The sequence below is a fragment of the Theropithecus gelada genome, chromosome 14, assembly GCF_003255815.1.
Source record: "Theropithecus gelada isolate Dixy chromosome 14, Tgel_1.0, whole genome shotgun sequence".
Taxonomy (NCBI): domain Eukaryota; kingdom Metazoa; phylum Chordata; class Mammalia; order Primates; family Cercopithecidae; genus Theropithecus; species Theropithecus gelada.
Genome location: NC_037682.1, coordinates 58,156,031 through 58,176,532, shown reverse-complemented (window position 1 = coordinate 58,176,532; position 20,502 = coordinate 58,156,031). Strand labels below are relative to the sequence as shown.

Genomic DNA, 20,502 nt, shown 5'->3' with positions numbered 1-20,502 from the left:
CCTCATCCTCCTGTGGAAGCAATCAAGAAAGGGAGGTTGGGCGAGGTGACCTTCCAGAGCTGAATCTGTGCTTCTAAAAATAGAAGCATCCTTGGAGAACTGAGGAGGGGAGGGAAAGCTGTGGACACTGAGGGCAAGAACCTGAATCCTCAGAGCATTGTCAGTAGGAAACTGTATTAATTAGACACAGGCACCTCAGCTCGATAACCTCAGGTATCTCTCAGAAATTGAAACGAAATGAAATGGCTTTTGTTCCCCCTCCTTTCTGGTTATACTCCCCCTGAGCTAAAAAGGAGAAAGAGAATTGTGTCTTCTGACCTATTTGAATGGCTGCACACTGCCTGATATATCTTCCCCAGTAGAGGGAAATGGGGGTCTTTAGAGGCACATTAAGAAAAGGAAAGAGCTGCCACAAAGTGGAACTGTGAGAGGGAGGCACAAGGGCCACCTGGGAGTCTGGGTCTCTGTTCTCTCCCTGCATGGAGGCAGTGCAGGACTAGGCAAGTACTTGGATGTGTCCAGGGCTCTGAATGTGTAGGCTCGCAGGGTGCCACTCTCAGGCTCTCACAGTGTCCTTATTTGGAGCTATGCGACAGGCTGTAAGTTTCCAGGGTCCAGTGGAGCCCTGTGCTGGTCTGCACAGATTGTGTGCAACCAGGGTGTGTGCTGTGCTCTGTGGCATGGGGATTGCGTGTGGGAGGTTGGGGGTATGCAGGGGTATACAGGGATATGGTGGCAAGTTTGAGGGGGCTGTGTAGGGGAGTGTGTGGGGCGGTGTGGAAACCTGTTGAGAGGCTTCATGATGCTGCATAGGGCTGTGTGCAGAGCTATCCTGGACTGTGAGTGGCGCACCACAGTACTGCAGGGCACCTCTTTGTGTAGCTTTGACCTAGAGGCTCTGTGTGCATTGTAGTAGTGGTATGAATGGAGCCACATGGGGGACTCTGTGGAGGATATGTTCTGGGCTACCTGGACACATGAGTCTGTACAGGGCTGCCTGTGGCTGGATACATGGTGGCAGAGGCCTGAACAGGCTTACAGCTTTGCCATCCAAAGATAGATTATGCCTCCTTAGGGTGAGGTGCTCCCAAAGTGCAGGGATTTATTATTCTCCCTGAGACTGACATGAAGGGAAGAGATACCAGGGATTTACAAGCTGAGCAAAAGGGGCAGTGTGTTCCCTTTCAGTGAGGCCTGAAGCTGAGCCTCTTGCACACCAGTCTGGAGACACTTTCTAATACTTTAGTTTGTGCTTTCTCAACAGGACAACGTGGATCTGGGAGAGCTGATGTTTTCCCTGTGCTATCTTCCAACGGCTGGCAGGCTGACTATTACCATTATAAAAGCAAGGAATTTAAAGGCAATGGACATAACAGGAGCATCAGGTGGGGCATTTTCAAATTCAGACTTTCTCATGCACTTCTACTGTAGTAAGTACCTTATGAAGTTTTAGTAAGGTAATAAAGCACGTTGACTCTGGAACCAGACTGCCTAGGCTTAATCCTAGTCCTAACACCTGTGTGACCTTGAGCAAGTCATTTTACCTCTCTGAGCTTTGGATTCCCATCAGTAAGATGAGAGTAATTATAGTATCTGGCTCACTGGGCTGTTGTAAAACTGAATTAATAAATATAAAGCCATGAGAACAGTGCTAGCATATATTAAGTGCTACATATTGTTAGTTATTGTTATTAATACAGTTAGCCTTCTGTATCCACCAGTTCCACATCTGTAGATTCAACCAATGATGGATTTAAAATACTCAGGAAAAAAAATACAACAATAAAAATAATACAGTTTTTTAAACAATACAGTATAACAACTATTTACACAGCATTTATACCAGATTAGGTATTGTAAGCAATCTAGAGATAATTTAAAGTATACAGGATAATGTGCGTAGGTTATATGCAAATATGATGCCATTTTATATAAGGGACTTGAACATCCTTGGATTTTCCTATCTGTGAAGGGTCCTGAAACCAATTCCTTGTGGACAACAAGGGACAATAGTACTCTCTTGGGTCTCCCTCACCATAATTTTGAATTGGACCTATTGTTTACACACATTGATAAAGCTTATCTAATTTGGTCTTTCCTCAAATATCATCCGAGGCTCATTGAAGGCTGAGAACAATCCTATTTCCTTATTAAAGTGAACTATGAGTTTTAGTTTTTCCATTAAACCAAGCATTAAATTCTGAACCCTAACAAGAAAAAAATGCCTCTATATGCATTGCTAACTGCAAATTCACAAGCAACCTCTGCAGGTGTTTCCCAAATGTGGTCACAAAACACCCAATACACCCTGGCTTACATCCTCTGAAATCAAAGAACACCATATGCAATATATTCTGCATCCTATACCCCAGTGTTTTTTTTAAAGCAGAAAAAAAAAAATAGCTGTGGTCCCTCTGGTCATCTAAGTCCCTACTGGACTGTATATAGGAGTCAGAGCAATGCATGGTTATGCAGGTGAAAAGAGAACAAGGACTTCCCACCGAACAGAAGAAGAGTGAGATAGCTGTTAGGATCAGAAGAGCCCTATCTGGAGCAGAGGCCAGACTTGCCACTTGTCACCCCATCACAGTGTTGCACCACAAGGAAGCCTGTGGCCTTTCTCTCCCTGATATGCTGAGCTTCTTCTCCCTTTACAACCCAAGGGCAGGCCACTCTAGGGGCTCAGGGTCTCTGTACTTAAGGAATTCCACTCCCAGATGTTCTCTCTGTCCTCTAGGAATTCAGAAATTAAAAGAGTCTAGGAATTCCCTTTCTTAAAATCCTGAAAATATTCCCTGAGGTGGCTCAGAGTTGGGGGGCCTGTTTTCAGCCTTGGAAATGCCGGCGCATTTCTCTTCCTATCCTGGCCAGGCCAGTCTTGAGTTCTAGCTGGAATGTCTCCTAATTCCATAACAGATGTTTTCAAACTATTTTTAAATTTCACACATTTTCAGGAGACGGTATCCTGTGCTTTATCTTGAATTAGTGACTTAATTATCCTCACTCTAGTTGCTCCCCAGATATCATATTAATGACAATCCTCCAACTCCAGTCCACAGGCAGGTAAAGGAATTCGACATACCATAGTTCATGAAAACCCACAGTGATATAACTGCCCACCTAAATCTACACTAATCCTCACAGTACTCCTGCTTCTCATGGTCTGTCCAGATCCCTATGTGAAAGTCTCACTGATGTGTGATGGCAGACGACTGAAGAAGAGGAAAACATCCACCAAGAGGAACACCTTGAATCCTGTTTACAACGAAGCCATAGTCTTTGATGTCCCTCCCGAGAACATTGACCAAATCCACTTGTCCATAGCAGTCATGGACTATGACCGGTGAGATACCTGGAACTCTTTTCCAGTGCAAGTTCAGTGCGTCCAGGGCTGGGAGGGCAGAGGGGGAGCAGCAGCCACAGATTCTTAGCTGGTGTTCCAGGCTGCAGGAAATGAGTCAACTAGCAGTGCTTGGGAAGCACATTGACAGGAGTCACCTCTAAACCATGCTGTAGAGTCAGACTACCAAAGTGTCTCTCAGCACTCCCATTCTTTTCTGCCCCTTCCTCATTTTTTTTCTCTTCCTCCATCCTCCCCCAACCTCCACCTCTTCCCCTTTTCATCTTTGCATAACTCCTAGAATCTCAGCTTGAAGAACTGCGGCCCCACAGGTTTTATCTTCTGTCAGGCAGTCCTCACTGCCCTTCGTTGGAAAGATTCCACTGAAAATGGCAGAATGATTACTTTAGCCAGACCATCAACATTTCTAAATACACAACTTCAATCTTTTTCCTTCTCGCAAGTATTTAATAAAGATTGTTTCCTTCCACTTAAGTCTGAAAGCAAACACAAAAATGTTCTCCTGAAAATGCTAGAATCAGTACGGATGACAAGGTACATTAAAATGTATAAGATGCTCGACTTTTTAATTAATACAGCACAGAAGAGATATTTATAGCCTGCATTGTAGCCAATTGTGTATTTAAAGGACAGATTTGAAAAACAGTCATTTTAATATGCAAAGGAAGTACCAACAGGGAATTATACATGTTAAACCAGTCATTAGACTGAAATGCAAAGTCTCTCTTTAATTGGAAACCTCCCACATGGTCTGGGCACATTATTTAAAAAAAATTATTCTGACTTCTAATATTATTTGTGACTAAGGATTTTCCCACATACCTCTGAAATATCAGGAAGGCAGCTTCAGTGACCTGCACACTCTTTCCAGCAGATGCCTGCGTGAAGCATGACAGTCTTCCAACCCAAGGAGCACGTGGATTGGCTCAGCTGCCCATGAGTGTGACAACCCATGCTGAGCAGTAGACCTTGTCCCATCTCCTGTGGGCAAGAAACAACACCAATAGTGTCAGGCCCCAGTAGGGGACATTGCCCACCAACCGTGGAAGCCTAGGCCAGCAATTTTTAAGCTATTGCCAAGTTTCCTGCATGGACAAATCTGATTATGTGAGCTCTGCCTTAATTTAATTCTCAGTAAACTCATGAATCTGGCCTGGAAAAATTCATGGCAGAATTCATGGGGCTTCTGCATGCATTTGATTTTAATGAGCAGAGACTCAAATATCCTTCACATGACCTCCCCACCCTCATCTTACCTTTATGCTCCATTACACAAATAGGAGAAAAATCACTCGTCTTTGCAGGAGGGAAAAAAAAAGAGAAAGTATGTGAGTTTGGATCCTATAGAGTTAAGAATTGGCCATATCAGTCCAGTTATACCAGGGACTTTTTAAAAAACTGCTAGGGAAAACAAAAATGGCTCAAGGCAGAGACCTACCGAGGGAAAGTTTCAGAAATATTAGCCTTGGCCGGGCACGGTGGCTCACACCTGTAATCCCAGCACTTTGGGAGGCCAAGGCGGGTGGATCATTTGAAGTTAGGAGTTCGAGACCAGCCTGGCCAACATGGTAAAACCCCGTCTCAACTAAAAAATGCAAAAATTGGCCAGGCATAGTGGCATGCACCTGTAATCCCAGCTACTTGGAAGCTGAGGCAGGAAAATTGCTTGAACCCGGGAGCTGGAGGTTGCAGTGAGCCGAGATCACGCCACTGCACTCCAGCCTGGGCAACAGAGCGAGACTCTATTTCAAAAAAAAAAAAAAGGAAATATTAGCCTCAAGGTCAAAGGAGCTATGTATCTTTCTATAGTTGGGAAACTAAGTGGGCCAAAGAGGCTGAACTTGGAAGAAAAGAGGGATGAGTATAAGACAATAACAGTCTTCTCTAAAGAGAGGGAGCAGGAAGATCTATGAGCTTCCTTCACTTACTCTACTTTGTGGGCTCAAGACCCATGGCTGCCAAACACAAAACTGCTCCCTCACCCATGCTTGGTTGCCACTTGTGGGAGTTAGAGCAGCCATTATTGCAAGAAACTCTTTTCAGATGGCTTCCTCTTTATTATGTGGAGGCCAGCCTAGATCCAGAACAAGAGGTGGCATCCTTAGCACAAATCATGGGGTTCTTCGAACAAGGTTCTTGGAAACAAGTTGACCCATGTCAGTGTTAGGACAGCCAGGGTATATGTTAGATCCCAAGTTCTATTGGCCGTGATGCTTAGCCTGCAGTTTTAAGTGAGGAAATGAAAAAAAAAAAAAAAAACCCCGTCCCCAATTCCTTCATCAGTTTAATTGAGTAGCTGTTGATCTTACATACCAAAATTTTAAGAAAAAACTATTGTGGGCCATTTTCACAGTGTAGGTCACAATGAGATCATCGGCGTGTGTCAAGTAGGCAACGAGGCTGAGAGGCTGGGCAGAGACCACTGGAGTGAAATGTTGTCATATCCTCGGAAGCCCATTGCACACTGGCATTCCCTGGTGGAGGTAAGACCCTAATCCACATGCTCCACTTTACATAAGAGTAAATGCTTTAGTGTTGAAATGCAGGAGCTGCCAAACATGTGAGTGCACCAGGATGGATGTCATAGACAGGTTTTCCTGGTTACATTTCCTGGGGCTGCTGGGACTTGCATTCAATTTGAGGCTGAATCTGTGCTTCCCACCAGTCTGGTGGGTTTTGAATATTGATCAGAGATCATCCCTCATTTTGATTGTGTTTTTAAAAGATCAATATTCTGTACTTCTGTGTTAAGGCTTTGGGTTGGTACTTGGAGGGCATCTGCAAGGTGTGGGTGAGTGTGGACTTTCAGGCCTTCAAACAGTGACTTGAGACTGACTTTGGAAAAAACATGAGGCCTTGATTCTAAGACCAGCTCTGGCACCAACCTGTGATTCTGGGCAAGCTGGTTAGTATCAGGTTCAACTGCATATAATAAAAACCAAAACAACCAATTATAAATTAAAAACAAATGAAATGAGAATTTATGTCTCTCTCTTATATACAAAAAAGTCTAGAGGAAGGCAGTCTGGGATATCTTAGCAGCTCCATGTTCAACAAGAGACCTAGACTTCTATCTTTCTGCTTCACTGTCCCAGTGTGGCTTTGTTCCTTGAAGTACCCTCATTATACGATATGGCTGCTAAGCTCCAACCACTGCATATTTTCTAGGCCACAAAAATGTGCAAAAGGGGAAGAGCCGAAAGGGCTCGCATTCCCTTTTTAAGGATTCTCTTTGAATTCTCATGCAACACTGCTACTTACATTTAGTTTAGTCACAAAACTTAGTCACGTGGACATGTCAAATTGCAGGGAATAGTTAGAAGTGTAATCTTTTTGTTGGGTGTCAATGTGTCCAACTAAAAACGAGGGTTCTGTTTGTATAGAATAAGAGGAGAGTGAAAACCTGAAGGCAATTGGCCATCATTCTGCCACTCACATCGTCATTCATTCACTCCCTCCCCCTTTACTTCTCATTCACTCTTCCCCCACTTATCTTTGCTCATTGATTCACTCTCTTATTTATTCACTAACTCGTTCTCTCAAAAATAATTTGCACTCCCTAAGTAACATTTCTGAGGGTCAAATGCTATAATAGCTACAGAGAATACAGATGAGAATAAGAAACAGTCCTTTCACTTGTAGAACTTACAGACTGTAAAATAAACAAAAGATGACATGTAAACTAATCACTGAGAGACACAAATGTAAGCATTTCCATCCATATAAAGTGCTACAAAAGTGCAAAGGAGAGAGACGTTTATTGTGCTTAGAGGAGACTGTGAAGCATCTCTCCTTCATGCTCTCAATAAGTAAAGAGAACTGAGCCTCCGGGAATTGGAAAACCAGGAAGGCAGTAGCAGTTATTTACTGAGGACACATGGGTTCCAAGCAGAGAACTTTCCACTGTTCTCCTGGTGCAGGCAGCTCCATTCCATGCAAAGCCATCTGAGAGGCCAAGACTAGAGCCTCACCCAGTGTGGGCCCCCCTGCCATTGATAGTCAGGTGAGTCTGGTTGAAGTGAACACAGGGCAGTTGTGGAGAGACAGAGAGGCCCCAAACCCAGACAGGGGAACCAAGGGACATCTTTGTTGGAGGTGGTGCAGGAAGGAGAAGGGCAAGACAGGGTTTATGGATTCTAACTATCAGGGCACCCAGATGTATTCAAGAAGAGCCTAAGGCCCCCTAATTTGCAGGTTCCTAAGGATAGTTCTGCCCCTGGGCCATAGGAGCAAAAATCATTCTTTTCTAGACTCAAAATTAATCCCTAAGGGAGACCCACAGGATCTTGAGAAGGAGCTGGGGACTGATGTCCACTGAACTATACCTCACTTCTTCAGCTCCTGGTGGAATTCTCAAAGGAGTCCATCTGCGGGCTTATTAAATTTTGGGGGCCTGTCACTAGCAGTGGCATTTAGAAGAGTTGTAATAGACTTTTTGCACCCTTATGAGCCATTGCTGATTTTAATTCTTATTTGTAATTAGTAGTATCAGAGAGTATTAAAGTTCTGTGCTTCTCAGGAAACAGGAAATGAGAAAGGAGTAAGGATGAGGCGTGTGGTGTAGGGCTGAGAGATGAGCCCTGATTCGTGCACCAGCAGTTTTTTTTTTTTGGTGACCTAGGCAGGGGAGTAGCCCTGGGCAGAGTGTTGCACATGGGCCCCTGAGTGGCAGTATATGCACGTGTTACACAAAGGAGAGTGCAGGGAGCAGGCCTTGGAGGCCTTTTCCTTCATGGCTGAGAAAAAGTGTGGTATAAATTCGTTCACCTGAGAGATATTCCTTAAACCCCAAACACTCAGCTTTTTGGAAATCTGCGCTCCACAGTTATGTAACTGAAAAGTAAATGCCGTCAGGGTTAAACCACTGAAACTTAGAAGTCATTTGTTACAGCGGCTAAAATTACTTTGGCCAGTACAATGGTCATTTCTCAACTGTTACAGCAGAACTAAGGAAATGAAATGCCTGCACGGCTTATATGAAGGACAAACCTTCATATAAGCAGAGGGAGGGCAAACCTTCATGTAAGCAGAGGCAGAGGGAGGCTGCCTCTTCCCTGTTGCTTCCTGTGTCTTTGAAGTACACGTCCGGGACTCCAGATCCATCCTGAGAGAGGAAGTGATGCTTTTTCTTTTAAAAATGAACGTTGAGCTCGCAGAATTGGGGCAATGGTACCAGATGAGATGAAAAACAGTATTGGAGAGGTTGGCCATACTTCGTTAGCAGCTGTAAGGATGGAGGAGGCAATAGGCAGAGTGGCCAGAAACATTCACTTTGGAGTTGGAAGGGCCTACATTCAAATTGCTGTCCTTCCACTCACTAGATGTTTGTTTTTCGCCTTCTGAACCTCAGTGTTCACATCTGTAAAGTGGCCATAACATTTCCTGTCTCACAAGAGGGATGGTGAGGATTAAACAATCTATTGATATGAAATGCAGCATTGTAGCTGATGTATATATAGTAAACACTCAGTAAAGCTTTCAGTTACAGTTGTTATTATATATGCCCCAGATTCTGAGGGCCTGCTGTGTGTCCTTATGGGACTATGTCCTATGAAGAAATATCATCCATGTGTGTCATGGAGAATAAGAGAAAGGCCAGGAATCCACCACTCCTGCACCCCAGTGAGCCATCATCTCAGATTGGAGGAAGGGGTCATCCAGTACTTGGCTAAACCAGATGTACATATTTAAGTTTTGTTTCTTTTCCTCTTTTTCTTGGTCTTAAAGACAAGCTGCTGTTATGCTCTCTAAGAACCTTTTAAATGTCTGCTTTAAAACAAAAACCAGCAATTAAATCTCAGTGCTCATGATAACAGAGTATGTGAGGGTGCACTCATGAGCATGTGTGTATAGAAGACAGAGAGAGAGGGAGAGAGAACAAAGATGGGGGCACTGGGATTTAGCATGGAGGGAGGCTGGCCTCACAGAAGCTCTTCACTGCTGAGGAATTGGTTAGGTCTAAACTCTGCGCCCTGCAGAGATCTGGCAGCCTGCTCAAGGTTTGTGTCCAATACACCCTGACCTTGCCAGGGCAGGTGGCAGATGGAATCTTCAAAGCCAGTGAGTTCAAAAATCCGTTTCTCTCACAGGGATTCTGGATGACTTCACTGCACACTCAAAGGTCAGCCAGTAGGGCTCCCTTTACTCCCCATGATGTCAAAGGTTTGGAAAGCTGTGAAAACTCCCCCGAGCAGACTGCCTGGGGTTTAGGGATCAGAGCGCCCCCTTCATAGGGCCTCAGATGACAGAGCTCTAAGAGCTCCCTTCGCTCAGCACCCTTGTCCACCAATTCAAGAGAAGATGGTGTTGGCCTGGCCATATCGCAACACCTTTCCTACCCTCCTATATGTCAAGATGACCAACATCATGAGCCTCGTGGAGAATAACAGGACATAGTTCCAAGTTTTCATCGCTTCCCTGTGTAGTGCCATGTAACATCCGTTGTATGAATAAGTACTAATCTTGGTTTGGTGGGAAGAACAGACACAGATACTATCTGGTTAAATGAAATTTCACTTTTCTAAAAGACAGAAGAAAGAGAATCCAACCAGAATATGTAGTCAAGATCAGCAATATTATCCTAATAGGCATAGGTGTAAGATTCCAAACACCAAAGTTCTATTCAAGGCGTGGCCCATTTTGGATGTCTGCCTCACTCCAAGCTCAGCCTTTGTACATACACATACATACAGCTACAAAATTCTGCATGTCTGACTGTCTGCTGGGACCAGCTCATTGAGAGTCCTGGCCCTCTTCAACTCAGGACTACATAATGCCAAGCATAACCAGAGGGCAGTTATGGTACAATATGCCCAGACATAAACAGAGCCCTCATTTATCACCCTCAGCATCCGGAAGGGTATAAACGTAGAGTCAAAGGACTACAGCAACTGTCAGTTTTACCCAGACTTGTCTTGGAGTTACACAAGTAGCCCCTGTAAACCATGTCTAGATATTATCTATCAATTGTCCAGCAGGGCCTATCTGGAGTCTTGGAGGTCCACATATTCCCAGGAGAATGTATCTGATTGCCCAAGATTTGATTAGGTGTCCATCCTGGTGCAATTTGCTGCGGGTCTGGAGTCATGAAAATGTGACCTGGTACCCACCTCAGCAGGAGTTTTGGGAGTAGACTTCTTGAGAAGAGTCCTCACAGGACAGGGAAATTGTCTAAAATGAATGTGAATGACTGCCTCCCAAAGGAATTTAAAGTGAGAGGCTTTAGCACGATGGCCAAATTGTTATTCACAACAGATTTAGGAAAGGAGTAACTCACCAGGAAAGATGGGAGTGGGGAGAGGATGGGATGACTGGGAAAAGCCATGTAGGAAATCAGGCTCCCATCAAGGGGATTTGGTTGTGTTGCAGGGCTTGGGTCTTGTTGAGAACCAGACTAGCAGGGAAGAAGACTGAGACATGAAAAAAAGAAAAGCATGGACTGAAACATACAATGGGGAAAATCCTAGAAAGTGCTGCTACTCAGCAAGCATTAAGGCACCCAAGACTGCAGGTCTTTGGAAACACCTGAATTCCAGACCCCTTTCAGTTGGTGTGGAACCAAGGCTGGCAATTCCATGCATTGCCCTCTGAAGGAGTGGCTTATGGGCTAGGTAAATAAACACAGCAAAAGCCTAATATGTGTATTAGGGGATGGCAAAAGAGAAGTGAGCAGTCAGGACATGGAGGGCTACATGCTGCTGCAGCATCTTGCCCATATTATGAGGTGCTCCCCCCATATAGTCCAGCATCATGTCTTAGTGTCTCTGAGAACAAAATTTTTGTTATGAATGAAAATAGAAAAAACAAGAAACATTTAAATCACATTAAAATAGGGCAAGAAAACATAAATTTCTTTATTATCTAAAAGGATACATACCATCTTGGTAAGAAACAGTAAGGGGAAAATGAACTTTATCTTGCTAATTAGTAGTTCTTAGTCTTTTCCAGGTTATGTCAGTCTCTTTGGGTTAATTATTTTCTCTTCTTCCTGGGGGTCTCCTCTCTCCTTCCTCCCTCCCAGCTAGGTATAGGGAAGTACGAAGGCTACCTTATGGCATTGACCGGCACTGTGCATATTGTTCTGCTTGTCTTTGGGCATCAGACTTCATCATCACTGCCTCTGCTGCTGAGGATCTTGGCTGGTGTAACTGTGGACTATTGTCTCAGCATAGAAAATTGGCCATCTTGAGGCTGATGAGGCCCCACATCAGCTATTGAAGTCCCTGTGGATCCCCGGGGGTGGGTAGCACCTCCCACTCAATGCTTGGCCTGGGAGCTTTTCTTTGCAGCCCTTAATACAGAGTCATTGCCCACTTGGTGGAATTCCCTGAAATTCTAACAACCAATACTCTCACACCCTTCAGGCATTTGGGCACACAAGGGAGCCACAGGAGACTCAGTGCCATCACAGGCATCCTGTTCATGCCTATAAAGTTACATGGTCATTTCTACATTGTTCCTCTAGCCTGTGTTGACCCAAGGGTCAAGTTTGCCTTCAGCTTCCCCCTCAATCCATCTGAACGTGGGGTTTCAAGCCTGAATGGTAAAGCCAGAACCTCTCCTCCTCACTTCTCTGTATCTCTTCTGCCAAAGACTCTCTGCTTCGTCTTCCTATCTGGTGGAAACACTATATATCCTAGCATGATTTCTCTTTACCTATGACTCATGCTCAGACCTCCAAGGTTTCCTCCCAACATGTAAGGAAACATTTGGAATTTGGATCCCATTTTTCTCAACAAGGCCTGGCTTTAAGATAAAGTTACATGGTCATTTCTACATGTAACATGAAATAAGATACTTATTTCATAGGGGACTAGCTGATCATTTGCCTTGAGTTATCAGCCCTCAGCTTCCTATAATATATGGCATGTATTCAATGCATGGGACAACATGATTTACAGACAATAAGAACATTATTTCTGTTACATAGGTATTGAATTAGCATTTGGTGAATAAATGAAAAAAAAAAGAATGAATGTGATATATATAAAATGAATTGGGTTCCCTTCGTTCTAAATTTCCAGAATTCTCCATGCAGTGGAGTACACAGTAGAAGGTAGAAGTCAGTTCAGACAAGGTGTAAAAAGGTATTGAGAATGGATTTGTATTAGGCTGTTCAAATGGAGATGGCCCTTATTAAGCTCCAAGTTTTAATTACCTTTTCTCTATTTAGGAGAAGAACATGAAAAGGGATCATTTCCTCCCTTGGTTCCAGTGAACTGCCACATAATGACAATGGCTTTGCATTTTTGAATAATGAGAAATATTCAGAACTGAGGCCCCTTAGCGAATCATGAGGGTCCCCCTGTACTTGATGTGGGCAGCCAAGTCCTAGAGGACTCAATATCTCCTTTCATAAGAGAGAAGAAACACACAGAGATCCCAATGGTGAATGGCGGACTGCTGTCCCCTGAGTGAAAACTGATCAGGAGGTGACAAGGACTTTAACCCACAAGTTGACCTTTCTCACTAGGAATATATTTTAGCAGCAGTTTTATACAAGGTAATTCTTTGCCCCACCTACCCGTGAAGATAAAGAAGAGAAAAATAATAGGACTGGGGTATTTTTTGACAAAATGAAGAAATTATTCTTCAGATTTTGTTGTAAAATTAAATTATTTTGAATGGTGAGATTTAGCGTGCCAGCATGCATAAACACCTGCAGGGCCGCTGAAGCACAACTGATTGCCAAGAACATAAAAATGTACTGCAAGTTCGGGATCTGAAAAACGTTAACAGACCTGTTAGAATTTGTGTCAATTGCTATAAGTGGCCAGAATGCTGTTTGGACAAGCAGGCAGTGTTAGTATTAGTGGGGCATTGTGTTTCCAGCTGGTAGAGGTTATGGTTAACAAACAAAGCCAGAGTCATTCAGACCTTCCCAAGCAAATCTTCTTTCTTGTATTGAATTATCTGTAGAAAAAAAGAGAGAGAGACGGTAGGCATTTTCTCATCTTTATCAGGGATGGGTGACTTTTGTGACTTTTCTGAAGGTTTGTAGAGATAGTAATCATACAAAACATAGGAGTACTTAGGGTAAACACTAGAAGTATAAAAGATAATGACAATGTGGTAGAAAATAACGTTTCTGCCTGAACAGAAAGTCAACTGCATCTTGACTCTCCTCTCATTCACAGATGACCTTGCTCCAGTAGTCACTGCCTTGGAGCATCCCTGCTGCACACTTGTATAGCTATTAAATAGGAAGGTGAATGACAGTGGGCTTGAGCCATCAGCTGTCTCCATCTCCAGGGATGGCATTCAGAGGTGATTGCTAACGTGATAGGCCAATTCTTTCCCCGCAGATGAAATGAACCAGAATGGTTTATACCACTCTCTGAAAGAAACACACTCCCTCCTCATAGTCTGGTGGGAGGAAGACTATTCCCTCCTGGGGAATGGGGCCTGGGGCAAAGGCGGAGTACCCTGGCAGAGGACATTCAGGAAGACCACTGCTCCTGGATATGAATCTTTCAGAAGATGCACCTGTCAAATGCTGTCTTCCAAACATTACCAGAACAACCTATTGATAAGACAAAGCTGAGTTCGTTGCTTTCCCAGGTAATGGAAGGGGAAGGGCAGAGTCTTATTTATTGAGACTGTGAAGTGTGGTTTAAGGTGGGTCTCTCCATGCGATGAGGGAGATGAAGTGGGGGGATGGGGACCTTGGTTAGGATTGGATCAGTGTCATGATACAATAGCTGAGGTGGAACAGCAAGTTGATGATTTTGAGCCTGGGATTCAAAGAGTCTTGGGGTGTAAACTGTTGATGCTTCCTAAGGAATAGAAATTGGGAAGTCCCATGAGTGAATACTTAAGTTGTAGTAATAAAAGCAGTAGACTAGTACAGCCAAGTTAATGGAGAGTCTATGTTGGGATAGGTGGTTTTAGTACTCACACTCCAGCAACAAAAAGCAGAAGGGAACCTCACAAAAGATCCTGCCCAGTCCTGTGGGGACCCATACACCAACAGTGTGAATATTTATTAGTTGCCTCCTCAGCATCAAGCCCCCTTTCTGATGGCCCTGATTTCTGATTAATGATTCTAGGGAGCTTGGCTCCATCCTTGTCTCTGGTGACAGTATGTGTGACTTAGTTCTAGGCTAAACCTGTCAAGCTAACCACAGGGATTACCACTGCATGCACTGATTCAGTCCAACAGTATTATAAAACATTTGGTGTGAATGTTTGGACAAAGATACTCTCTCTTTCTTGTTGGATATAAACAAAGCACTATATACCCTGGGAGCAGCTGTGGCTTCTTTGGATCTCTATAAAAGATCCAGGTTTCGGGAGAAACCAAGCCCATAGATACAAAGAAACCAGACTCTCAGTCATGTGGTTGAGCTCCTGAATCAAACCTCTCCCAAACATAGTGTTACCTCTGGCCTTTTTAAGTATGTAAATGTATAAATTCCCTTTGTTGTGTAAGCAGTGATAAGCAGAATTTCTCTTATTTGAAATGAAAAACATCTTATTTAGGATACAGGTGAACACTCACACTGCCCCAGGTGGTGTTCTCTGGGAGTGAAGAGAACCATTCCCAAAGCTGTCGCGAGATCAGCTCTTCTGCCTGGCTCACTGTGGTATGTCCAATACCTAACAAAGTGTGTAGCGACAGTAGACTCCCATTAAAGTTTTCTTAATGGAGCAAATTATTAATGTTCAGATAATTAACTTGTGTGTTAAAGCAAGCATGGCAAAAAGAGGGACACTTGGCTTTCAATGACATACAAATATTATATAAGGTTAAGAAAAAAACTGCTTTCCTTTTGTATTTATATGTTGTTCAAATTCTACATGGAGTCTCAGGGCCTGTGGGAAGCTCTTCATTTTATAATCACTCCCTTGAGCTGATAAAGGCACAGTTCCTCAGGAGTGAAGATTAGTCACATAGCTGACCTTTCCCTTCAATGTCTTATGTGATGTACTGCAATTCATTTGTTTAGAAAAAAAATGAAAATCTATACTCTTTTAACAACAATAATTTTAGCAATTGTAGTATTATTTTTATTTCTACATTATCTATTTTTATTATTATAAAGTCTTCAGTCAGTAGTGGTAGACATATATTTTTTCACACCTTAGATAAAATTCAGGACATAAAATGTGATGATATTGATAATCAGAATGCTTGAAATAAAGAAAAGAGGCTTTCTACAAAGCAAGGGGAACTTTATAATTCATTGAGAAATCACACAATGCAATTGTAACTTTTAGGTATATGGTACACTACGGTGAGTTATACTCAAATTATCAGAAACAGAAGCAGTTATGAATAAGGCAGGAAAACAATGGGGTGATTTTTTCCTTCATAGCTCAGGATCTGAATGGTGTGTGCTTAGATGCTTTGCATGTTAATAGTAAGTGTTCATATTAATAAAGTTTACTAGGCCGGGCGCGGTGGCTCAAGCCTGTAATCCCAGCACTTTGGGAGGCCGAGACGGGCGGATCACGAGGTCAGGAGATCGAGACCATCCTGGCTAACACGGTGAAACCCCGTCTCTACTAAAAAATACAAAAATCTAGCCGGGCGAGGTGGCGGGCGCCTGTAGTCCCAGCTACTCGGGAGGCTGAGGCAGGAGAATGGCGTAAACCTGGGAGGCGGAGCTTGCAGTGAGCTGAGATCCGGCCACTGCACTCCAGCCTGGGCGACAGAGGGAGACTCCGCCTCAAAAAAAATAATAAAATAAAATAAATAAAGTTTACTAAAGAGCGGTCATAAAACCAATTAATATAGTTTAAATATTTGTCCCTGCCCAAATCTCATGTTGAATTGTAATCCCCAAAGCTGGAGGTGGGGCCTGATGGGAGGTGTTTGGGTCATATCCATCATGGCTTGGTGCTGTCCTCTTGATAGTGAGTTCTTGCAAGATCTAGTCATTTAAGTGTGTGGAACCTTCAATCCTGCCTTGCTTTCTGCTCTGCCAAGTGAGATGCTGGCTCTTCCTTTGCCTTCTACCATGAGTAAAAACTTCCTGAGGCCCCACCAGAAACCAAGCAGATGTCAGTACCATGCTTTCAGTACAGCCTTAAGAACTATAAGCCAATTAAACCTCCTTTCTTTATACATTACCCAGTCCCAGGTATTTCTTTATAGCAATGCAAGAAAAGCAGTACCAGAAGTGAAGTGGGATATTGCAATAAAGATACTTGAAAATGTGGAAGCAGCTTTGGAATTGGGTAATGGACCAAGGTTGGAAGAGTTTGGAGGGCTTACAAGAAGACAGAAAGATGAGAGAAAGTTTGGAACTTCTTAGAGACTGGTTAAATGGTTTGTGACCAATATGCTGATAGTAATAGGGACAGTGAAGTCCAGACTGATGAGACCTCAGGTGGAAATGGGGTCTTATTGGGAACAAGAGCAAGGGTCATCTCTGTTATGCTTTAGCAAAGAACTTGGTTGTGTTGTGTCCCTGCTCTAGGGATTTGTGGGAGTTTGCACATGAGAGTGATGATCTAGAGTATCTGGCAGAAGAAATTTCTAAGCAGGAAAGCATTCCAGATTTGGCTTGGCTGCTTCTGATAGCCTAAGGAATGACTTAAAGTTGGAACTTATATTTAAAGAGGAAGCAGAGTGTAAAAGTTTGGAAAATTTGCAGCCTATCATATGGCAATAAAAGAAAAGGCTTTTCAAGACAGAAATTCAAGCAAGCTGTGGAGCAACCACTTGCTAGAGATACTGGCATAACTAAAAGGGAGTCAGGTGCTAACATCCAAGACAATGGGAAAAAGACCTCAAAGGCATTTCAGAGACCTTGGCGGCAGCCCTGCTCATTACAGGTTCAGAGACCTAAGAGGAATGAATGGTTTTGTGGGCCAGAACCAGGGCCCCACTGCCCTGTGCAGCCTCAGGACACTGCTCCCCCCATCCCTGCTGCTCCAGCTCTAGCTATAACTCAAAGGGGCCCAGATACACCTCCAGCTGCTACTTCAGAGAATGCAAGCCAGAAGCTTGAGCAGCTTCCCTGTGGCATTAAGTCTGCAGATGCTTAACTGTGGGTACAAGAGTGAAGGTTTAGCAGCTTCTGTCTAGATTTCAGAGGATGTATGAGAAAGCCTGAGTGCCCAGGCAGAAGCCTGCTGCAGGGGCTGAGCCCTCCCAGAGAACCTCTACTAGGGCAGTGCCAAGGGAAAATGTGGGATTGGAGGTCTCACACAGAGTCCCCACAGCGGCAGTGTCTAGGGGAACTATGAGAAGGGGGCCACCATCCCCCAGACCTCAGAATGGTAGATCCACTGACAGCTTGCACCGTGTGCCTGGAAAAGCCACAGGCACTCAACCCCAGCTCATGAGAGCAGCCTTGAGGGAGGAACCCTGCAAAACCACAGGGGCAGAGCTGCCCAAGGCCTTGGGGGCCTACCGTTTGCGCCAGTGTTTCCTGGATATGGGACATAGAGTTGGGGATTATTTTGGAGCTTTAAGATTTAACAACAGTCGGGCATGGTGGCTTATGCCTGTAATCCCAGCACTTTGGGAGGCCAAGGTAGGTGGATCACTTGAGGTCAGAAGTTCGAGACCAGCCTGGACAACATGGTGAAACCCTGTCTCTACTAAAAGTACAAAAATTAGCTGCGTGTGGTGGCAGGTGCCTTCAATCCCAGCTACTTAGGAGGCTGAGGCCGGAGAATCGCTTGAACGCAGGAGGCGGAGGTTGCAGTGAGCTGAGATTGTGCCATTGTACTCCAGCCTGGGCAACAAGAGTGAGACTCCATCTCAAAAAAAAAAAAAAAAAAAGATTTAATGACTGCCCTGCTGGGTTTCAAACTTGCATGGAGCCTCTAGCCCCTTTCTTTTGGCCAATTTCTCCCTTTCGGAATGGGAATGTTTATCCAATGCTTGTACCTCTATTGTATCTTAGAAGTAAATGACTAGATTTTTTATTTTACAGGCTCATATGTAGAAGGCACTTGCCTTGTCTCAGATGAGACTTTGGACTTTGAACTTCTGAATTAATGCTGGAATGACCTAAGACTTTGGGGGATTATTGGGAAGACATGGTTGTATTTTGCAATATGGGAAGAACATAAGATTTGGAAGGGGTTGGAGTGGAATTATATAGTTTAAATATTTGTCCCTGCCCAAATCGCATGTTGAATTGTGAACCCTAATGTTGGAGGTAGGGCCTGGTGAGAGATGTTTGGATAATATCCCTCAAGGCTTGGTGCTGTCCTCATGCTAGTGAGTGAGTTCTTGCAAGATCTGGTTTAAAAGTGTGTGGCACCTCCAACCCCCTTGTTCCTGCTCTGCCATTTGCCACACTGGCTCTCCATTTGCCTTCTGCCATAAGTAAAAGCTTTCTGACACCTCCCCAGAAGCCAAACAGATGTAAGTACCATGCTTCCTATATAGCCCTCAGAACTGTGAACCAATTAATCCACTTTTCTTTATAAATTATCCAGTCTTGGATTATTTGTTTATAGCAATGTGAGAATGGACTAATATACCAATCAAGAAAGTAAATACCACCCAAATTTAAGATTGACTATAAATTTTAAAATATGAACATTCTGAATTTTTTTTTCCTGTTATTAATGCTTAATGAAGTCCTGGAAATGGGAATGGAGAAGTGGATCCAAATACATCCACATCTGCTTGTGCTTTCTGCTGGGCCTTATCTGCAATCTCTCTCTGCTATGGTCTGAGTGCTTGCATCCTCCCAAAATTCATATGTTGAAACCTAATCCCCAATGTGGTAGTATTAAGAGGTGGGAAACAATTAGGTTATGAGGGCTCTGCCTTCGTGAATGGGATTAGTGCCCTTATAAAAGAGGCCCAAGGAAGCTTGTTTGCCCCTTCTACCATGTAAGGACACAGAATGATGGCCCCATCCATGAGGCAGAGAGCTAGCACTCATCAGACACCAAATCAGCTAGCACCTTATCTTGGACTTTCCAGCCTCAAGGACTGTGAGCAATAAATTTCTGTCATTTATAAATTATCCAGTCTAAGATATTTTGTTACAGTAGCCCAAAAGGACTAAGACATCCCCCTTAATGACTGGAGTCAGAATCACATCAAGAAATAGGGCTGAGTTGGAGCCAGCAACATTTATTCACAAGAGAAAGACAGGAATTGGACTGGCTGAAGAGAGGTCCACAGACTCAGAGACCATCCACCTCAGCTATAGCACAAGGCTCAGTACTGTATTTCCAGTGTTAGGGCTCAGCACTGTATTTCCAGTGTTAGTGCTATTCTCAATTCTGTCCATAGTTCCTGCTACTGAGGAACTCCATACACAGCAGGACAGTCTTTTGCTGTGCCATGAATTCAAACACAATCTGTAAAGACAGTTAAGGAAGCTACGTCTGTGCTTGGGCGCCTTAGAGAATTGTTGGCTTGAAGTAATAAGAGAAAGATCTGGGCTGGGTAGTCCTCAAAGACTCCCTTGTGGTTCAAGATAACAAAATATAAAGGCTGAGCATCTCGTGCTCCCAACCTAGTTCTAGAAGCATCTATGGAGGGATAGTGAATGGGGCTCTCTATGGCAGTGATTGCCTCTAATGAAGGAACCAAAAGCCAGGCAGGGCTTAGGGTGGGCTTCTGGTTTTAGAAAACATAATGGTAGAGCTCTTCATAGGAAGTTTTTAAGATCAAGGTAGGATCCTGCTTGGAGGATCCTGGCCTGGCAGTCTGGATCAGCCTGGAGGTGGAGGTAAAGGGTGTGGAAGCTGGACTCACTTTGGCACACAAGGTCCAGGAATGAGTTGAAAACCAAGGCCCCGTGGCTATGGAAGATTGTATCACATGACCCTAAAGCATGGCAGGGCAGCCAGGGGAGCAGTTCTGCCTCTCTACCTTGGGCCTGCAGGGTGACATCAACATTGATAACATTGAAGGCATGATGTTGTCAATATTTATTACAAGCACACTTGTAATCTTAAATTTGCCCTTTATTCTAGCCTCTATGGTGCCTATTGTATTTATGGGTGAGTAGTTGGAGGTGACAGAATATATATAACCTTTCAGCTGCATTTGAAATTTTATGTTTCTTAAAGTTACAGAAAGTTCGTTCCCAGGATTAGGGCTAATGACTCTTCTCCTGCTCCTTACAGATAATGTGGCACTTCCATTGCCTAGTATGGAACCAATATATCACACGAATGTGCACTTACCTAGAACTAGTCTTATATCAGGAATG

General features: G+C 43.8%; 1 protein-coding gene across 1 annotated transcript in view; it reads left to right on the top strand.

Annotated features, from left to right (window-relative positions):
* Nucleotides 1-20,502, top strand: part of SYT9 (synaptotagmin 9) — a 210,823-nt gene that overhangs the window by 158,320 nt on the left and 32,001 nt on the right. Inside the window, exons 4-6 of the mRNA XM_025357337.1 lie at nucleotides 1,265-1,385; nucleotides 3,172-3,343; nucleotides 5,715-5,844. Of these exons, the coding sequence (XP_025213122.1) occupies nucleotides 1,265-1,385; nucleotides 3,172-3,343; nucleotides 5,715-5,844 (423 nt within the window). The remainder of the gene's footprint in view (nucleotides 1-1,264; nucleotides 1,386-3,171; nucleotides 3,344-5,714; nucleotides 5,845-20,502) is intronic.